The 23,073-nt window shown below is 35.7% G+C and overlaps 1 protein-coding gene across 12 annotated transcripts in view; it reads right to left on the bottom strand.

The window, feature by feature from the left end:
* The window catches only part of LOC145984918 (muscleblind-like protein 1), a 718,465-nt gene that overhangs the window by 37,670 nt on the left and 657,722 nt on the right, over window positions 1–23,073 (bottom strand). For 6 of the 12 annotated variants that reach the window (XR_014441375.1, XM_083118308.1, XM_083118307.1 and 3 more), the window contains 3 exons: window positions 11,334–11,504; window positions 9,926–9,979; window positions 2,378–2,554 (listed from right to left, as the gene is read on the bottom strand). Coding sequence is in view for 9 of the 12 variants with exons in the window: in XM_083118308.1 (XP_082974434.1) it covers window positions 2,378–2,554; window positions 9,926–9,979; window positions 11,334–11,504 (402 nt within the window). In the remaining 3 variants the exon portion in view is untranslated. Of the gene's footprint in view, window positions 1–2,377; window positions 2,555–9,925; window positions 9,980–11,333; window positions 11,505–12,341; window positions 12,459–23,073 lie in introns of those variants that run through there. The other 6 variants (XR_014441377.1, XR_014441376.1, XM_083118316.1 and 3 more) reach the window with 2 other exon arrangements.

Here is a 23,073-nt window from a genome sequence, read left to right as displayed (position 1 = left end):
ATGAAAGGAATTTGGGATTTGGCCAAGGTTCACGTAGGTAAAATGTACCACAAAAAAAGTAAGGATGAAAGGTATATTTTCTCACATGATTAACAAACAGAAACTATTTTCTACAGTGTGGCATTAAAAGACAGTATATAGTAAGATGAAATAGTTCATCTTAATACAGCAAGCTTTTAGTGCACATGGCAAAATAGAAGAAAATCTTTAACAGTGAAACAGAAAGATGACAGAGTGTGAAGAGTTAAAAAAAATTATGAAACTACAAACTGCCCATGTGTTGCCACCACCTTAACCTATCGGCCTGGCTTCATGCTGTAAAACACTTCTAATATGCTCTCTATGGTTTCAAATTAACTAATTCTTTCCTATGAAATTTCAACATTCTTGTTTTCTTTTTAATCTACTAATGTTAGTTTACAACAGATTAAAAATGTTAAAATTATTACATGTTACAAGAAGTGTTCTACAATATAAAAGTACTGCTTTGTTTCTTATTATTGGTCATTACACAAGTACCCTGCACTACAATTGTGAAGGCTTAGTAAAGGAAATTTCAAAGAGAAGCCAATTCTGAAAAAAGAAGATATTACTGCATCTGAAAGAAATAAATGTTCCTACTTCATTGCATATGTACAGAAAAGTGCAGTGCTAAATGAAAAACTGTTACCAACAAAATTAGCCAACACATGCAACTTAAAAGAAAGATTTTTCATGATTAACTGCAAACAAAGTCAGACATTAAAAAAGAAAACACATTATTCAATCTAAAATTAAACAAAGTGTGCTTTCTCTGCTACTAAGAACAATTACTCGTACATACAAAGACTTGATTGCTAAAAGAAAATAAATAAAATCAGAAGTGTGGAAATAACAACAACGTAATTCGAAAAAAAGGAAGAAAAATTAACAAAAGACTTCACACTACCTCTCACAAGCATACATACATATGCACGCACCCATAGAACATTCACTATGTCAACTAAAGCATAGCAAATATATAAAAAAATGTTGCACAAAGCACGCAGCTGCAAATCAAGGATTATTATTAATACTACAAAAAAGCAGTTGAAAATTAAATTTTAAAATTAAAAACCCATACAGTACAATTTACCTACAGAAAAACCTGAAAAAAAATATGTTACTATAATCTGAGAAAATTGATACAAACAATATTTGCAAATGTAATAGAATTAATTATTTGTTATGCTTGAAACAAATAAAAATGCATGCACTAATTTGAGAAACATTACTGTTCTATGAAATACTTGTTCAAATGACTAATACTCTCTATGTGTGAAAGAAATAAAATCCACAGATAAAGATGGTTAATATAAAGGAATATTACAACTGAATAGTCTGCTTTACAGAAACAAGGTAATTTCTTATATCACTTTAATGCAGTTGCCTTTCCTTCTCTTCCTTTCACTCTTTGTGAGCCATATTCTTGACGTCTTCCATTGCTGTCAAAATTCAGATTTGATAACATGTTCCTAACTTTAACAAACTATCATAATGTATCAATCAATTTTACCAAAACAGTGTAAGATATTTAAATAATTCTCTTTTGTAGTTTTGCTAAACCTTAGATCTGTTTCAGCAACATATTTATCAAAAATGTTTCTCCTTTCATTGAATCGCATTAAAATTTAAAAACTTGAAGAAGTATGCATCTGTTTATAGATTTCCTCTTAGAAAATAAGAAGATTATATTTGCTGCTGTACAGATATTTGTGAGAGAAAACAAATTATTACAGTTGTTTTGATAATTGTCAATAGTTTCTTCACAATAATTTTAAAGGAAAACTACAAAGATCAATTTGGGGGGTGGGGGGTCAGAATACCAAAGCATTTTCTGTCAAAAAAAGAATACTACTTCAAAACCAGTCACCAACAATATAAGCCAAAGACCAGCGGAGCCTGAAGGGTGAGATATCTTCAACTCACAAAACTTCTGTCATGCCCATTTCACAATGCTCTCTTCCCAAGCAGCTAGATACGCTACCGTAAACCACCCAGCTTCATTCCTTCAACACAATGTTACTCCAATAGGCACTAATTCAAGGTTAAAACTTTACTATAACCAATCTGACTTTGCACCTTTTTTCCCTCCTCCTCTCCAACAATTTCTCTTTGTAATCCTACTCCCACTCATCAATCCTGAAAAACAATCCAACGCACCTTTCCTCTGCATCACTCTTGCATCAGACCAGAACCTCCTTCCTTGCTGCAACCATGCACACGACCAAAATATATTATCTCAATACATTTATATGAACCAACTTTATCCATGATTTTTTTCCATGTAAGCTAGATCTCAATGTAACAGGAAAAATATAGTGCACACAATAATAAGCTGAGCCTACAATTAACGTACCTCTAGTCTGTCAGACCTTGGCATTTTCTGTGGAGTCACAACAGTCTGAGGAACAACACCCAAGGGTGAAGCCACAGCAGGGTCAGGAGGCAAAACTGGCATAATAGGGCCTGGTGTGAAGTACGGACTGAATGTACTGCCGACCTGCGGCATACCAGTCAGGTAAGGATTTGTGGCCTAGGCAAAAGAAAAATAATAATAATAGTAATGCTGTGAAATAAACCAACAACATCAAAATACTAAAGCACATCCAAACAATCTGAAACAATAATAAAAAAAAACACATTTAGCATGTCTAAGCATTAAAAAATATTTGTCATCGAAAATTGTTATCATGGTTAATCCAGATGGAGTTTACATTTATTATAATCTTCTTCTCATTTAATTCTTGACAATGTCTTTATTCAATTATTGAAATAATATATAGTTACGCAACTGTATAATTTCCCCTTTTTTTCTCTCATTTGACAGTGATTCACAGCCCATACCCACCAAGACCAATCATAAGTAAGTTGGGAACAATAATAATGAAACATATAATGCAGCATATGCTGTAAGTTTATGAATACATATTGCAGCTCACTGCTGTATATGTAGCTACAAGATTCTGGACATACAAAGCATTCACTAATTATATTTTTAAAAAAACACTGTAAGGAAAATGATTAAGAAGCTGAAATCGCTTGTCTTCTTTATATTACAAATAAGAGAATTACAATTGAGGCATGCTTATTTAAATTTAAAAAATATTAAAAAAAAGTACTAACAAAAATACACCAACTTAGAATGGGCGAAGTATGAGAGAACAAAACAGCACATAACATAATTTTAATAATGATGTCATGGGACCCATGCATTAAGCAGTTGATGTAATGCAAAATAATCACAAGTTATGTCCAAAAGTATAAGCAGCAATGACATCACTTCTATTGGAAAAAAAATAATAAAAGCATGATGGAAAAGGGAAGGATGTCTGTCTAGGAAGTAATTAACTTTAAAATCTCATTAATTTCACTGTGTGAATGTGAAAACATGCTGGAATTTAGTATCATATTGTTTGGAACTAGCAATAGATTGACAAGTTTTCAACAATACCGACAAAAGTACCAAGATGAAATTTACCAATACTAATAACCAATATTCTGTCAATGTTATAAAAAACCTTAATCCTTCATCCCTCATAGTTAATATTCATAAAGAAGAAGATCAAAGAAATTAAAGCTCGGTGTTCTTGTAACGATTTCAAATATATTTCAAATATATCAACTTTATCTTTTCTCAGCAGTATATGTGAACTATTTCTCTCTACGGCAATTAGTTCTCGAGCTACAATTTTTTGTACTTCATGGCAAATTTGAAAAGCACATGCTTGAAAATGTCCTGTCTGCAGAGGGTATCCAGGTCCGCTAAAGGTAAAATATATTTCGTTGTGACAGATCCGCAGGACAAATTTAGCATCGTCGCCTTGTAATCAAGGGGTCCCGGGTTCGATACCTGGTGGAGGCACATAGTGGTTCGGATCCCACTTTAAACTGTAGGTTCAGTCCCAATTAGCGTTAATGTGAATAAAGTGGACTTAAAACACCAAACCAATCAATCAATCACAGGACCAATTCTAAAGTTCTAAAGTGCATAAAACATTTAAAGTTGTTCATCAAGGGTATTTTTAGGCTAATTATACAATACAATATTAAGAGGTTTTGTATCATCAGACAATATAAATAATAAATTTTAAAAAGGATATTTACCTTGACTTGTCGAATGGTTATAAGGCACTATTTCAACAAGGTCACTTGGCTACTTCAGAGAAACAGGACTATTTACATATGTAGGTGACAAGAGTTTAAAAAAAGCATAAAAAACAGTAACCATACAAAGTTAAAAGTTGTAGTACTACATGCGAAAGTTGCTGTATAAAATGGGAGTCTTGCATTGTAGCCATTTGACGTGACAAGGTCTTTTTCAATATCACAATGTTGGCATGTGGCATGAGCAAACCTTTATCTAAATAATAAATACCTCAGTACATAGAAAGATGGCTGCACAGTAGCAAAAAAAAAAAAAAAAAAAAAAAAAAAAAAAAAAAAAAAAAACACCTTTGGAAGCAATTTAACATTGTATATATGTCATACCGCAATAATACAATATACATTGTACATCATGTACTTATATTAATATTATCACTACACAGTTGTGCTCATGCAATAACTATATAAGCTATGTTATGTGCTGTGCTTGATCTCGTTAGCGTTCTTACTTGTTATAATTTTGTTCATTGGTTTTAACAGTAAGAAACTTGGACAGGAAAAAGCAAGAGAGAAGAAGCCAGAAACGCTATGTGCACCAAATCAACACTAATGTAAGCTCCACAGTTATTTTGTGACCTCGAAATCTGAAAGTCAGGAGAGCTATCAATACCTCACATGCCTGTAAACTTTAACACAGCTACAGACTTTTATTTGACCCGCTCTAGTACATTTAAAACCTCCAATTTTTATTTTGAGGCACTAACATTACTGTACATGTAATATAATATGTCCGCAACGAATTGCTCAATTATGGCCCAGTGTAGAAAATTTTTTGGACACACCTGCTTTTCCCGTGCAGGATCTTCATGTTCGTTCTTCTCTTCTTTTCTTTCTTTCTCTCTCTCTCTCTCTCTCTCTCTCTCTCTCTCTCTCTCTCTCTCTCTCTCTCTCTCTCTCTCTCTCTTTCTCTCTCTCTGACAGCAGTGGCATATGCTGGGTGCAAGACCTGAACTATCTCACTGTGACGTTATCCTAGGCTATGGAGGAAGGGAGAAGACTAGGCTTACACAAACGCCATGTATAAGTGGTTAGGCACAAACATTTTGTTAATTCTTGGATCTTCAAGTAATGTTGCAATAGCAACCAGGTTGCAAACTCCAGAATCACCATCATCTTCTTATAGAAATTAGTAATTTCATTCACATTTTCTAATTGATATTTCTTCTGTATTTTACTCTGTAGGCTTCAGGCTTCACCGATAGCCTAGCTAGACTACAAAATATACTTATGGCTTGCGGCATAAGTAGATGATCTTAACGAATAAACTTAATCACGTGACAAAGTGTTAATATGCAGTTTTTAGACACCCTTCCCTGTCAAAGTTATTTGTTTTCTATGGTGGAAAAATCATGAATGCTGAATTTAGTTCTTTCGACACGAGAACCTTGCAGCAGGATAAATATAACTACTATTTTATGAAATATTTGTGAGATACAATTATAGGCCAACTGCCCATGTTGTTGAATATACTAACATGATCATTACACAAAAACGCTTTTCAAAAGTTGCACTGTAAGTACAAAGATAAACAATAAATTACAAATGTGTAAAACATCTTATGAATTGGTAATAGAAAGTTTGGTTGGAAGACAGAATCTCAGTTCACCATAAACTGTAGAAAAACAGATGTTATCCCTATCATTCATAGTCAATTGAATTAACAGCATTAGTGATAACAGATAATGTGCATCATCAAGAATTGCTCTCATAAATTCTGGGTCCTTTTCACTTAGCGTAAATGATAATTGATCTGCTATTATTTACTGGCTATCAACTACGAATTAATTAGTAACGATCAACATGTCTACATGGGAATTAGGAGAAAAAAGCTTAAACATATGCAGCCTGTGTGGCAGGAACAAGGTGTAATGTAATGAGTAAGTTCTGGGAAAGCATAACTTGCATAAAGTATTACTATGAGAAAAGCAAATGCCAAAATCCCATGGGAAGCAAACCCAATATTAAATTCCTACAATTATTTTCAAAAGTTCAACGTATCTTCCACAAGCTCTAAACATATGGTTCCATTTGTTCATGCAACAGAAAACTGAAACAGGAGTATTCTTACAGAGTTGAAAGTTTAATGAAAAAAGAAACATACGAGCAATAATGTTTAAGGTGTCTGTCTATACACACAATAATGAAACTATTATACATTTTGCTACTACTAATACTGCAATCATGTGAATAACAAATGCATATTTCCTGCAAATTAAGGTTGTACATGTTGTATTTAAATAATAAATATTTCTTTATTAAACTTTAAACATAAACATGCTAATCTCAAAGCATCTTCATAAACCTTTACATGAAAATTTTGTACTTTTCTCTTATATTATTTTAAGTTATTTCAAAAAATATCTACTCTGAATGGAATTTCATGCACCATTAAATGCTTCCTTCAACTCTTCCTGGAAGGTATACATGCAAAAAAAAATGAAGCTGCAATGTGAAAGTAATGAGGAAAGTGTATAGGAAATGTCGGACTGTGTAAAAATCAATTCCCATTCATAGCGTTACCAAATGCCCTCCTTTTACCCAGACATTCCCTATATTTACCTAGTCCTAAGTCCTACATCCATGAAGAATTTGAAGAAAAATGATTAAATGGCAGATTGGGGAAGTAATGAAAACCAAGTAAAGTGTTACCAAAATCACACAAGTAATTGTTTATCTTCATGAATTCAGATTTGAAGGATTTATTTGCTAGGATGAAACATGTTTTCTTATGTTGTTTTAAACTTGTGCTTGTGCTGGCTCATTGGCCAAGATGTTAGGTGGTCAACATTCAATTTCACCTCTAAAGTTCCGGGGTTCAAGAATCAGCTGAGGCATGAGTGTTCCGCGCGAGTGTCCCTTCATCAATTTCATCTAGTCATCACTCACCCAGAAAAGCAATGCAATATCAAAAATGCAAACTTGTGCATGTAAAGTTACACTAGGAAAACACGCATCACAGAGAACAGATGTTATGCTTGTGTAAACAGTTCAACATCTTTTTTGTATGACGGAGAAGTGACCAGAAAAAAATCAGGAGAACTTTTCACACTGACACTGTTATGTTGGTAAGGTGTTACTTTTGGGGGCAAATTAATGGCAACAGTAACATGTTACTTTTGGAAACAAAGTAACAGAAACATGTTACATTTTTTAGTAACTTTCTAAATTTTGTAAAATGCAATAACATTTCCCGCATCACACAATTTCCATTAAGAAAATATATCTATCAGTTGGAGAAACAGAAAATCATAGGGAAATTCTTTACTTTGAGAGGGAATGTATTAATCTACAATAGATTTAATAGAGTATAGTATCTAAAGCATATATTCTACTATACTTCTCATAGACTATGCCAAGCATTGATATTGGTTCAGACTTCTTGCACAGCCTAATGACAAGCACTTTCACCTTTGGTGCAAGAGGTCCCAGGTTCAATTCCCGGTAAGAGCTCCAAATATTTCAGTGTTGACCCAACATTTTGAGGGCAGTTGGGAGAGCCACTTTAAAGCAATAGTGATTGAGACTAATCTTTAAAGTTGAAACTTTGAGAACAATTGGCTCTTTGGAAAAGTATACTTGAAAGGATATGTGGTAAATGCTGTTGTTTAGGGAGTTTTATACTCAAGTTCTTTATTGCTGAACTGATAAACAAGTAAATGTAATGTACATGGGTTGTTGACCAGGACTTTCATTTCTAGGAAGGAAATGAAAAGTCCTACATGCACTAAATAGGCCAGTTTTTCAAAGTATTCTCCTGAGCATCCAGGCACCATTGCCATCGTTGTGTCAGTTCCCTGAATCCTTTGACATAGAAGGAAGTTGACTGGACATCTTCTTGTCAGTGTTTGATCTTTCTTCAATTTCTTCCCTCTCTTACGCTCTTTAAGGAGCTCAAACAAATCTGATAATCACTGAGGGCCAAGTCCAGAGTGTAAGGACATGGAACAAAATCTTCCGGTGCATTTTGTCGAGAGCTTGTTGCTGTCAAATTAACCATGTGGGGTCGGGCATTGTCTTGGTGAAAAATGACATTTTCAACGTTTCCGGTCTTTTCTTGTGAATGTCATTATGTGTATTTAATGTGAATGACTGTGGCCGGCATTTTTACTTAAAAGTCCTACATCTGGAGACACCATAACCTGCTTTTTTTTTTTTTTCCTTACAGTGATCTGGTCTACCTTTCTCTACTTGCCACAATACCAGGACATGGGGTGTATGCATAAAAGTGGCAGTAATTTTACTTGTGACTCTGGGTGTTAACTTAATATTAGTGGACAATAATGTGAATAAAATTACAGGAAACGTGTATCACTTTTCCACTTACACTCAATCAAGGCTACATATTATTTGTATTTAAGTTATTTAGGTTATTTATGTTGCACATTTGCCACTTTGGCCAATTGTGATGACGAGGGTGAGTGAGATAAAATTGATGAAGGGGCATTCACAAACAACACCCATTGTCAGGATTGGATTCAAACCTAGAAACTTTGGTTACGAGGTCGAAAGTGGACCAGTTACAGTGCTCAGAAACCAAACAGGCGATGTACACATTAGTTCATGTACATTTGGCAAAAAAAAAAAGTATCAGCAAAAAGAGGGAACCCTCAAAGAAACAAAAACTCAGTACACATATTAATGTAATTTGACTTTCACACTATTTAACTCTTTCACTGCAGCAAGTGACTTCAGTCGATTTGCTTCAATATGCGTAACTTATGGAATGCGACTGCAGTCAATTTTGAATATACTCGTCACTGCTGGTGTCGAGCGAAGTCGCTCCATGAGAAAAAGCATTACTAAATTACCCATACAAGACTCTAGTCTCTGACATTTGTACTATTTTCGAAGGAAATAACTCGCTTTGGTTCTGAACAAATGAAAGATGTGTACCGTCGTGTGTATGTAAATGACAATAGCAACAAGAATCATTTATCTGCTCAGTGGAATGCCCAAGATTTTTGAAAGGGGGCGAGGGTACATATACTTTTTTCTTAGTAGTGAGCTTTCATTTTGCTATATTTCGTTCTTTTAATATTATCTTTTTTTAGGAATGATGGACCAAAAGGAAGGGTTATGAGCCCTACCAACCCCCTCCACCCACTTCCCCCCCCCACCTGAGCATGCCACTATATAACAATGAAAATCTAACACCAAGGGTAACTCCCAGCTATGGCTAATTTTAACAGAATAGGGGAAGAATTCAGATCCGTACTTTAGAATTATTTTTTCCCCAAATGTATGCAATTCTGAAGATATCCCCCAAAAAACTACGCAGCTAACGCTATATCAGCGTGCCAAAATCCCGCAGCGAAAGATGATAAATTTGAATAGAACAAGAAATGACAGTTCTAGACCCATACAAGACTCAAAGTCTCATGGCAGACATGTTACAAAGTTACATAATGTATTCGAAACTGCAATGTATCTATGCTGTGTGTGCTGTATGAGGGCCACAACCCCTTCACAGGACTACTGTATGCATTTTGCATTTCATTCATTATACCCAGCACCTGTTGAAACACGGGTGTTAATGCAGTTGTTTTGAATGGAAGTGAAAACACGTTAATTGGAATATATTACACGTCATGTGAGGAGGATTTCAATATGCTCATTGAAAGCTCTCATTTCAGATTTCAGGTCAGCAAACAAGAGGAACTGGCAATGCAAATGTTAACTGTGGACTGAAAATAACGAAAGAATTATAGTGAATAGAATACAGAAGCCAAACCAGTTTTACCATCAAAGGCTGCCCAAGCGTCAGTGGGGTAGCAAACTGCAGCTTCCCGCCAACCTCAAAAAACAAAGAAAAAAACAAGAAAACGTAGCATAAAATTACTGTCAATTACAACAATGCTACAGCATTCCATGTCCCTATGCTTATAATTATATAAAAAAAAAGGTTCAAAATAATGTGGTGTTAAATGCTACTTAGTACTGTGCCATGCAAAAAAGGGAACTGCTGTACCACAAATAAGGCAAAAACAATAAACACTGTAATTTGTATTAAAGCTCGCATTTTAAATAAATTTCTATTAGTACAAAATGTAATACATACTGAAAACACAACCACAAACAATGATACAACACAGAGAAAGCTTACCACTTTTAAATGTTGGTTTCAAAGCTGCTGACTTTCTAATATCAATTAAATTGTGGCGCTTTTCAAAATAGAGCATGTTCTTATTTTTAAGTAAAACAACTATAAATAGTAAGGCTTTTACACAAAAATTTAAACTTTTATAATGAATTTCAGCAAGGTTATGAAGTGATAATATGAAAGCAATAAATTCTTGCAGTGTTTTCTGTTAAGTCAAATCATCCGAGTTGTGTAGATTTGTATCACTTGTAAAAAACTCTAAATTTTTATTGTGATGCCTATTTTCTAACAGATTAATTAATTTCCTTATTTATCCTGGTTTCCTGCAACATGCAGGTACATGAAATTGAAATGTCATATTGTTCAGTTAATAACATTCATTTGTTGACAACAGATTCTAACAGCATTATGAAAGTACAACATAAAGGTTTCTTCGTGTGATTTGTTTAAAGCTTAATTGTTTCTTCTCATTTGTTGAAACTTTCAAATTCAAAGTAAGTATTAACATAAAGTAAACTATTACATATATAAACTGTCCTTATTTGAAATCAAGCAAATTTTTCAAACTGAATTAAATAATGTTGTATTACGGGCTTATTTGCCATAGGAAGCACACAAATCATACTACTGCATTTGAAGCAAGACATACATATAGGCTATGTATTACCTAAAGAACGAAACAGAGGTATTCCACAACATCCCACTTACTTTTTTGTTTACTTCACGCACTACATCATATTTGAAAAGCAAATCCCATGTTATTACTTCTCTCAAATAACGTCCAGATGGGTCTTGTTATTATTTACTCTCATGTCCAACAGAAAATTCCCACACATAACTTTCACTGCTCAAAAAGCAATGGCAATAGTAAAAAAATCCAATTCCAACAAAAAGGATCAGACAATCCCATATCTGAAACTATTGTATCTACAATGCCACAACAATCATGCATCATTGGTTTAAAAGGAGGCTTGCTAGGTACCCACTACAGAAATAATTCCATAATCAAGAAGCCCAAGCAATATACAGTGAATGCAATGGTACTTACCACTGCTGGTACTTGACCTGGGACAAGGGGTTGTCCTGGTGTCAAACCCATTTGTTGCATGAGAGCATTTTTCAATGCGAGGTGATTTCGACCATTTATCAATAGTTGATCCTTCAGATGCTGAGGTGGGTGGAAATATTTGCATGGTGGTTTTTCTCTGTTGCATCGACCCTAGAATGAACAATTTGCCATGAGTAATCTAATAATAATGAATTCGCCATGAGTAATCTAATAATAATGGTCAAAAGTTTATCTATTACTTGAACAGCTAAAATGCCATAACAATGTTTTAAGACTGTGAAATATAATAAAACAGTAAGTAAGGGTGGCATTAAAGTTACAGTAGCACAAGAATGGCACAGCATAGTTTAATATTTAACATTTTAATTTTACCTATTGATAAACAAGTTTAAAATATAAGGTACTACTTTACTATACCGGAGACACCTATCAATGATTTATTTTGCAATTTTTTACATTGCTAACGTACTATTCTGCATTGCGGAACATTTCTTTAGCCGAAATAATGAATTTCTAACGAAAATAATGTATATTTCTTACATTAACGAGTATTTACTGTTGTCCCTTATTTCCCACAAACCATCCACGGGTAGCCCCAAAAACCATTGACGTTAGCCCAAAAATTCACGATAGCCCCACGAACCATCACGGGGACGAGGTATGCCTACTAGGTTAGGTTAGGCCTGTTAGGTTAGGTTCCATTAGCACTCCTTTCTTGTGATATAGCATGCATGATAATGTAAATAAGCGGTATATGGATGCCCAAACTGCCAACAGTTATGTATATTTACTGAAATTTTAAAAAAATACTATCCACTTAAAAATTAGGATATTACAAAACATATAATTTAGAATAAATGTCACAGATTAATACATAACAAGAGGATTGGGTTTTTAATCATAAAGTAGGAAAATAAAGGTTCCTCAATAAAGGATAAGATCATTTCGTTCTTCATTTAGACAACAGTTATCAATAAGTATGTTTACCTTCTCGTACAATGAATTATCCATGACCGTTAATTTTCACTTTGGTCAGGCTAATTTCTAATAATGTGCGGAAATTTGGTTTGTATTTCTGACTCTTTCGGGTCTCTCTCATTATTAGATTAGTGATGGGCATAATCGATTAAAATAATCGATTATTTCAATATTTCGAGATATTCGATCTCGATTCATTCAGTTGCCGAATCGAGTGATTTGAATGAGTGAAATCGTATGGTCCCCAAATCTATTAGGTACATAAGGTTCATTTTCCATACCTTCATAAGAAGAGAAATGAACCTCATGTCAAAATGGAATAAGGACCAGTTGAGGTTGAACTAAAGGTACGTGTGCGTTGCTACGCGGTGTTTTCTCCTCCGGTTCTTTTGTGCGCCTCGTCGCAATTTACGTGGGAAGAATAGATGTTGCTTTTTTGCATGCGTGGGTGGGATTGTAGACTAGAATTGACATTGCTCTGTGATTCTGTAATCTATATTCGGCTGGAGTAAGCCGGACTTTTTTTCTTTTAATGCTTTTGAACCGAAGAACATCAGTTAAGGGAGGGGGTAGTCGGCTAATAAAAATTTTAAAGAAAATTTTTTTTTTCACCTTTTTGTAGTCGGGTCGTAATTGTGTAACTCGTCAAGGCATAAACATGTAGAAGCAAGTCCCCAAGCTATGAACGAAGATCCTATTGACACACTACCAGAATTCAACGCCAATTTTCCCCCTTGCTCTTTTTTTTATTATTATTATTATTGTCGCGCTATCCCTGTCCTACACGGTCATATAAAAGAATCAAGACTATGGGTCTTGTCAGTAGTGGTGATTGGGTGCAAACACTGGGGAGGGGGGTCAATGACAGTTCACTTTCTCGTGTTCAAGGCTTGAGAAGTCATAATGCGGCGCCAAAGAAGTGGGGGAACTGCCTTAATCGCCGCCGCTGGGTCCAGTAATGTTATTTACTTTACGTCGTTTTGCTCCGAATTTAGGTCAATTTGTGACGACGAGGATGATTACATGGAACTGATTTACAGATTGTGGGGAACATCCACACGTGTGCCTGGGCTCGACCACTGGGGCGACACCTTTCAGTACGTAACAGCGCGGTACAGCTGTCACACTTGTAAGCGGCATGCTCTTCAAACCGTTCCTTATATAGACTGCGCATGCGCAAGCACAATCGATTCATTCAGTTCAAAATCACTCCCTTAATCACTCTTTTCCACAAAATCGTTCGATTATTCAATATTATTTTCTCCAACAATAGATTGTAATTCGATTATGCCCATCACTACTTAAGATTCGTCTTAACAGCTGTTTTAAAGATCAAAAGAACAATATGCTACTTTCACGTTAACTCGGCTACCTCCATGAGCCCATGTGCTACTTCCTATTTCCCCGTGAACTTCACACCAACAACAACGCTGTACGAAAGCGACTAACTGCAGTTAAAAGCGCTGAAAGAACATTTTCAACCTGAAACTGAACGGTGAACGTACGGCCCGACAAGAACGGAAAGTTCTCACTTTGCAGTTATATGACCCTCATTTCACATTCCGTGTATTTGTTCCTTTTGGTTCCAATGGTTAATTCATGAAGTTATTGCAGGGCCGTCCGGGCATGGACAGGCCCACAATTAAGTTTGGCAAAGCAGGAACGACTCCCCTGGGCAACACTATGTGCAGGCGAACAAAACTCCCTGCCACGGTCGCTCTGGCAGGGCGGTTACGAGAAAAAACCTAAGGCAAACACAGCTCCAAAGTTCATTTCCATTTATTTATTTAACCCAGGCTCTTTTGAAACAATGTTGTAAATTATTACGTCCCAGGTAAGGTAAGGAGGACCGTACAACTCCACATCGTAACGTTCCGTTTTTTTGTTCTCTGGGCAATTGATTTAGAAGAATTTCACTTTAGAAATCTCATAATTTTCAAACTACAAAATGAAATTTAGTAGCAGATGGTACAGCCAGAAGCTGTTTCTTTTTTCAATCTACATCCTGTGATGTTTTTAAGAAACGAAATTCTGTTGATGCAAAGCAGATGTCCTCTCCTTACTGACGTTTTTATTTGAATGCATGATCATCACACTGTGGAAAACAAACTGCAACTATGTAAAAGTCTCCCCGATGGCGTACTGAAAACTTCATCGCCTTGTAATGTGGTTCGGATTCCGCTTCTACATATGAGGGCTATCCACCTAATGTTCAAATTTCTGTGCTTCCTTGGCGCGGCCGCGAACTTCACTTGCGGTTTTGATATGAATAACATGGAGTAAAGGCAATGTCTTAAGAAAAGACGGCAATCATTGTGTGGCTTTTGGTTACAACACGAGGTTGGGAACAAATATTTTTTCTCGGATATCTGTGCAGTTTTCAGACAGATCCAATACGGAAAAATCAGAGGATTCAGGCAGTAGAGCGAAGAGACTGGACACAAACACGAGGGAATAGGCTCTACAGTCGGCACTACATCACCGGAATAAATCAAATTAAAATATTTTGCGTGTTTCGAAGGTTATGATTGTCTAACGCACATGTGTTGACTAAATTTAAAAATTGGAACTGTGTGTTTATAATCATTCAGAATTCCATAAATTATAATTTTATGTGAGGTCACACAATGTAAACTTTGTTAATAAAATTTTTACTAACATATTAAGTCATTTCTTGAACGACACTTTTAAAAGTTAATAATAAAACTGTGCATTTCAGTATTGCAACTATAAAATTTAAAAGAATTAATGGAAAATAGTTGTGCTGGATATTCACTCGGCTTCTGGATCTAATAGCATGAAAAATTAAAAAATAATAGTACATTCCAATAAAAGTCTAATGTGTTTATGTTTGTCTTGTGTAGTAGTTCCTCCATTCATATTGGGGGTTAGGCGTCGAGCTGACAACTCTGCACTGTAAAAAGCCATGTCAAGAATCAGCAATATAAGGCCATGGATGTTCCCAAGGTAAAATGTTCCGGAGGTAAAATAGTCCCCCGTTCGGATCTCCGGGTGGGGACTACTTTGGGAGGTCCCTGGACTAAGGATAAGATCTACATTAGGAATAAGGATATTAAATTAGGCACCTGGAATGTTCTGAGCCTTTACCGGCCTGGGGCATTTCAGTGTACAGTTAATGAGATAGTTAAGTATAAATTAGATGTAGTAGCTGTCCAGGAAGTTAGGTGGCCAGGAGAAGGGAATTGTAAAACTAAAAATTATACTTTTTTCTATGGTGGTACTGAAAATCATAATTTTGGAACAGGCTTTTTTATAAATAATAGAATTATCTCGGCTCTTAAAACAGTAGAATTTATTAATGATAGGATATCATATGCAGTTTTACAGGGTAGGTGGTGTAAAATTATTTTAATAAACATACATGCACCAACGGAAGATAAAGATGATAATACTAAAGATGATTTTTATACAGAGTTAGAACAGGTCTTTGATAAATTTTCTCAGTATGATATGAAAATTCTGTTAGGTGACTGTAATGCACAGATTGGCAAAGAAGAGACATTTAAACCCACGATTGGTAAAGAAAGTCTTCATGAATTAAGTAATGATAATGGTATAAGATTGATTACTTTTGCAACCTCAAAGAATTTAATTGTGAAAAGTACCACTTTTAAACATAAAGATATCCATAAATATACCTGGTCTTCTCCAGATGGTAAAACTCATAATCAGATAGATCATATTCTCATTGATAAGAGAAGACATACTAGCATAATTGACGTTCGTACACATAGAGGTGCGGACTGTGCCAGTGACCATTATTTAGTAATTGCTAAATTAAGAGAAAGACTCTCAGTGTTAAATCATAAGCAACAAAATCTAAAAGTTATAAAATTTGATACAGGAAAGTTTACTGATGAAAGAATTAAGAAAGATTACCAAATTAAACTGTCAAATAGATTTGATGTTTTGCAGGATTTAAATGATGATGAAAATATAAATGAAACAGACGTAAATAAGAATTGGGAGCACATACGTAATGCAATAGAATCAGCAGCTAAAGAAAGTATAGGATACCATAAACCGAGAAAAAGTAAGCCATGGTTTGATAATGAATGTCATAATCTAATAGAAATAAGAAATCAGGCTAGACTTAGGTGGTTAAATAACTCTGATGATACAAATCTAAGCAATTATAATAGAATAAAGCGAGAAGTTAACCGCACGTTTAGAAGTAAAAAAAGAGATTACTTGAAAAGCAAAATTAACGAAATTGAAACATACCTGAAAAGCAAAATTAACGAAATTGAAACAAACAGCAAAAATAAAAATATCAGAGATTTATATAAAGGTGTAAATGAGTTTAGAAAGGGGTGGCAACCTAAAGTAAACTTGATAAAAGATAAAGATGGTGATTTTCTAGCTGACCCAAGCGATATTCTAAATAGATGGAAGAACTACTTTAATGACCTTTTAAATGTCCATGTAGGAGATAAATCAGAAGTGAATGAAGTCCACACAGCAGAACCTTTAGTTCCAGAACCTAACTTGACTGAAGTTAAAGATGCTATTAAAAGGCTAAAGAATAACAAAGCACCTGGCATTGATTTAATACCAGCTGAGTTAATTAAATATGGTGGAAATTCATTAATATGTCAAATTCATAAATTAATTTGTTTAATATGGAATAAAGAAGAAATCCCTCAACAGTGGAAAGAATCCATAATTGTTCCTGTGTTTAAAAAAGGTGATAAAATGAACTGCATTAATTACCGTGGAATTTCTCTACTCTCAACAACATATAAAATATTATCTAACATTATTTTAACAAGACTAACCCCATATGCTAATGAAATTATAGGTGATTATCAATGTGGATTTAAACTTAACAGATCAACTACAGATCAAATTTTTCACATCAGACAGACACTTGAAAAAAAGTGGGAATATAATCAAAATGTCCATCAACTATTCATTGATTTCAAAAAAGCATATGATTCGGTCAAAACAGAGAAATTATATAATATATTAGTAGAGTTTGGAATACCTAAGAAGCTTGTTAGTATGATAAAAATATGCACCAGTGAAACAGAAAGTAAAATTCGTGTGGGTATTAATATGTCTGACAAATTTACAATTCATGATGGGTTAAAACAAGGAGATGCATTATCTCCATTGCTCTTTAATTTTGTCTTAGAATATGCTGTTAGGAAGGTAAAAGAAACTAACGAAGGACTAAAATTAAATGGTGTGACTCAGATGTTAGCACATGCAGATGATGTGGACTTACTGGGGGATGATGTGAATACAATTAAGAATAATGCTAAAATATTTTTCAAAACTGCTAAAGAGATAGGTTTGGAAGTTAACAAAGAGAAAACTAAATATATGCTTACAGGCCGAAACCAAGTGTTATGTAATAATCAAAATCTAATTATTGATAACAACTCGTTTGAACCAGTTTCCAAATTCAAATACTTAGGAGTAATATTAACAAATGAAAATTATATTAAAGAGGAAATAAAAAGTAGGCTTAATTCAGGAAATGCATGTTACTTCTCTCTTCATAAACTTTTGTCTTCTCGTTTAATATCTAAGAAACTAAAAGTTAAAATATACAAAACAGTAATTTTGCCTGTAGTATTATATGGATGTGAAACTTGGTCCCTTACATTGAAAGAGGAACATAAATTGAGGGTATTTGAAAATAAGATCCTTAGGAAAATCTTTGGACCTAAAAGGGATGAGGAGACAGGTGAGTGGAGAAGGTTACACAATTTAGAACTACATAATTTGTATTCATGTCCAGATATTATTAGAATAATTAAATCAAGAAGACTTAGGTGGGCAGGCCATGTGGCACGAATGGGAGAGGAAAGAGGAGTTTACAGGATTCTTGTTGGGAAACCTGATGGTAAGAGACCTGTAGGAAGGCCAAGACGAAGATGGAGGGACAATGTTGAGATGGACCTAAGGGAAATCGGTAGGGATGGAAAAGAGTATATAGAACTTGCTCAAGATAGGGAAAGATGGAAGGCCTGTGTTGCTGCAGCCATGAACCTTCGGGTTTAAGAAGGCTAGAGAGTTAGTTAGTTAGTTAGTTACATTCCAATAAAATTTGTATATATAATTACTTTAGTAATTATTGTACAATAACATTTATAACCGTCGTAATTATAATTACTACTATTTTACTTTTATTAAAGGCCTTTACCTCCTACAAAATTTCTGACGACGTTCTCTCTACGCCATATGATAAAATTAAAGGGGCTATGTTTGAATACAGAAGTCTTAGCACGAAACTGTTTGTAGAAGATCAACATTGTCTTGGAAAATATTAGTATTTTGTCCCTTATATCTGCATCTAAAGGATCCGGGAATTTCTCTTTTTTTCCCAGATACTTTCGTTTATCTCTATTCCTTTCAAATTTCAAGCGATCCAATCTGTATGCGATCTTTTGTAACAAAATAAGCTCGAAGATAATCTGTATCCCACTTGTTTACATTGGAAATTTGGTCAAACCGGAAGTTCTTTCGCCGCTATCGATAATCGAATTGCCTGATCCATTATTTTTTGTTTACTCAGGAATAACCCCCATAGGTCCAGTCCAGATTAGCCTATATGTGCATAAAGTGGTGTTAAAACAAAAAAAAATCAAATCAATCAATCAAGATTGGACAATTCGCCTACTATTACTCTTTTTTGCCGTTGAGTGTACAACGGCAAAAGAAAGAGTATGCGATTTGTCCACCACCATTTTCCTCCAGTTTGTTTCCCACAATGTTTTGATCATTCCATTTATGAGTATGCAAAAATTCTGCTCCTTAGATTGTAAATATTTTTTTACAAATTTAAAGCTGAGCCGATACCACTTTGAACTGATACCGGTACTTGAAAATTAAAAATTAAAAGTTGTTCAAAATACTGATTACTATTAGCTAGCGTGTAAGTATTGCCATACATCAATTTACCAAGATTTTTGCTTTAAAATATTCAATAATTACATCCACATATTAAACTACATGTTATGTTATCACAAAATTAAGTTTTTCACGCATAACTAGTGCAAACTTAAAAGAAACTACCAATTTGCGTAATTTCTAGGATAATTAGGCTCCGCGAAAGTGTCACGCGTCATTTTTCTGCAGCCCGTGAACGACCAAAATGCAGGAAAAGTATTAGCCGCAGTGGCGAAGCGTGACATATTCACGTAGATTTACTAAACGTCAGGGTTGATCTTTCAACGGAGGGGGAGGGAGGTACAATATTTCTCTGCATAAACGCCAAGGTCATTTACCATTCAACGTAAAAGCTCATACCACAGATCTTAGTCTACAAAATTCATATTTCTATCCCATATATTGCGTTGTCGCCTTGTAATCCAGGGGTTCCGGGTTCAGTTCCCGGTGGAAGCACATACTGGTTCGGATCCCACTTTAAACTGTAGTCCGATTAGCCTTCCTGTGCATAAAGTGGGCTTAAAACACCAACTCAATCAATTAATCTATACCATACGATAGAATTATTAAATATGACTATATCGTTCAATGTGTGTTTTTCCTTTTAACAAGTGGAAATAGCGGACATTCGCAGTGGCATGCCCAGGATTTTCGAAAGGTTGTTACGTGTACTTTTTTTTAGTAATCATTTCCTCTCTTCTGCCATCTTTTTCTATACCTTTGACGTTCTTATTTTTATATTGAGCCTAAACAGAGATTATGGCACCAATCCCTCCTAGAGCACGCCACTGGGGACTCGGAGGAATATTGATGACTCCAGAAAAACTCTGTCGTGTGATTGTAAACATGGGTATGGGGCTGAAAAAAGGCCTGTTATGACCCAGACCTTCAAGAGTGGGGGGGAAGTAGAGGTTGGTGGACCTTGTTGTAGGGTCGGAAGCGTTCGGCTGTTCTCGGCACCGGCAGAGACCAGACAGTCGCACCATTCCGCGATGAGCTGCGCAGTCGAACACCATTGCCTTCAATAGGACACTTCGCGGGAGGGTTCGGTGCGAGGGGTAGTACCTGGACCTCATTTCGATGCGCTAAACTTAGCGAATCTCTTTCGTATTTCGAGCTGTTTCATGCTGTCGATAGGCTTATTTCGCACAAATATGCGAATATCCTGACATTATTATTATTATTATTATTATTTTTAGTTCTTCTCTAAAATATTTAAAATGCAATATTTTTAGTATTTTGCTTGGTCATCGCCGCATCTCCTGATGACCGGACGCCGCCTCGCCTCTGATCGGCCGGTATCGGTACCGATACCAACTGGCATCGACCGATACAGATACATCGATATCGACTCATCCCTAAAAAAATCTTACGTAAGGATGTGCTGCGCTTCATATTTAATATCAGAATCTGTATCCAAAAACATTTCCATTCACACGAGAATAAAATTGTGCGAGTTTTTGATGGAACGGAAATTTGTCGAGCCTGCACAGAAGGAGGCTAAAATCCGAAAATCAGCTTAGTCCCAGGCAGTGCCGTTTCCATCCTCGGTCGTCAGTTATCAACGGCAAAGGAGCCAGATTTAAAGGGATATGAAGGCACTAAGAGGATTTCGAATGTGGATGAGGTTCGGATGCTTCCAAAATTATCTACATTGCATGCAACAAGCTTCAGCACATTCGGTGTAAAAATCAATTGGGATTGCAATTTCTCTTGCTTGTATTAAAACCAGATCCAACAAACAGAAAGGGGGGGAGGATAGAGAGAGATAGGAAGTAACTTGCGTAATTGTTATTATTCCGGTTTCCATTTTTCTAAAAAAAAAAAAAAATATTTCCAAAGCACAAGGGAGAGAAATTCAAAGGATATTGAAACAATTCCGCATTTCTTGAGCACGCCTAGGACTCGTCGTAGTTTTTTTTTCCTTCCACGTTAAGCATCTTGTGCATATATGTGATACACGATTTTAGTTTACCAGCAGGCCGCGTGCATCAAAATGATACAAGATGTAAGTCAGTCTTCCAAGATCTGTATCACTTGTATCGCCAAACAATACGGAAATCGATGTGCTTTTTGTGGTCCTGTAATTTTCCATACAGACGGCAGTTGTGCATGCTTAAACGTAGCGTTACTTTCGTTTGTTTAGTATCGATGTGATTTTTTCACTTAGCATCACTTTTCTGCCACTTTTAGCTAATCGCGACGATGAGGATGTTTAAATTGATGAAGAGAGACTCACAAAAAATTACAATGTCCAGTCTTGTAATCAAGGGGTCTCGGTTTCGAGATACACATAGTGGTTCGGATATTACTTTAAACTGTAGGTCCAGTCCCGATTAGCCTTACTGTGCATAAAGTGGACTTAAAACACCAATCAATCCGATGTCAAAGCCGGGATTCGAACCCGGGACCCCCTGGTTAGCGCACTGTCCTAACCACTCCGCCAAGGAGGTTGTTAAAGTTTCGGCAATAAATCTTCAGGTTTAGGGGTGCAAGAGAGTTGCCTAGTTTACACAAATATTCCGAACACGAAGGAACTTTAAGAACTTAAAATCAAAAGTGGCGGTATCGCAAGGAACCTCCAAAAAGCAAAAATATTCTCCCTATTTTTCATTCATTTCTCTGCCCCACATCATTCTGATCTGAGAGTCGGTTGGAGAAGTCGAGTCCGGATATAACCAGTTTCCCTTGTTAGTGCCTCAATGAGTTTGCTTCTCTTCTCTTCTCTCTCTCTCTCTCTCAGGCGAGAGACTCATGCATATCACGATTTTCCCGGCAAATGTGAATTGTTCCTCCGATTGTGACTGTGAGTCTCGGAAGTCGGTTTTCGCCGTGTTTACAAAGTGCAGGAAACACGTCAAAGACGGCAACAACAAGCTAGTGTAATGAATACCCAAACAGCTTTGCAAAAAGCCCTTCCACGGCAGGGTTGCCACTGTTCAAGGAGGAAGCTGAGCTAAACAGCGATGCAGAGGAACTCCCCCCAATAGCATACCTCAAGGTGGGAATGATATTTTTTCATGTTTCATGTGCCAAGTTCTATGTTTGGAGGATAAAAAACAATAAATAGGTCCCCAAGAGAGTAAATTAAGGGCATATTTAATCAAATAAAATATATACAAAATGCTGTTTCCCTGCAATTATTTTTCATAAATTTTATCGGCATTATTTATGATTGTTGGGTATTTAGCTTTGTCATCGCTGTAATCTATCCACAGTATGTTGTGGTCTCTCTCTCCTCTCACTCATCACACAGCGCCTGTGGATTAGTGGCGACGCTAAAGGAATCCAGGATGGGCATGGAGGTCCGGAAGGGGGGCAAGGGGGCACGCCACCTGGAAAATGAATGTTGACCTAAATATATATATATATTTATTTTTCACATCACACATAATTTCATTTCAGTTACAGAAACTTTCGTTAATTATTATAAGGGGCGTTGAAGGAACATGATAACTTCAGACTAAAGGGGGCATCACTATTATGGAAGAAAATATGCCTCCTGGCCCCCCTGGAAAACATCCTGTGTACATTCATGAGGGTGGGCCATGGCCCCTCAGAAAATCAGCTGGACACTGCATGGACTCCTTTATCCTTGCGGGCACCGTCAGATACATATAGAGCAGATGCTCGCGATTCATAGACAATTACACCTACTGGTAGTTCCGGCTCTTTATTAACAGTACAAATTAGAAGAACCAAAATTAACGAGTAAAATAAACTCACGAATTAAAAGTGTTGCTGAAACAGTGTATAGAATGTTCGTGACAAAAATATCTGTTTGAAACCATTAACACTGTTGTAAGAATAAAACTGATTT

This window comes from Lepisma saccharinum, chromosome 3 (assembly GCF_977018435.1).
Source record: "Lepisma saccharinum chromosome 3, izLepSacc3.1, whole genome shotgun sequence".
Taxonomy (NCBI): Eukaryota; Metazoa; Arthropoda; class Insecta; order Zygentoma; family Lepismatidae; genus Lepisma; species Lepisma saccharinum.
The sequence above is the reverse complement of the archived record's forward strand: the minus strand, read 5'-3'. Positions and strand labels throughout refer to the sequence as shown.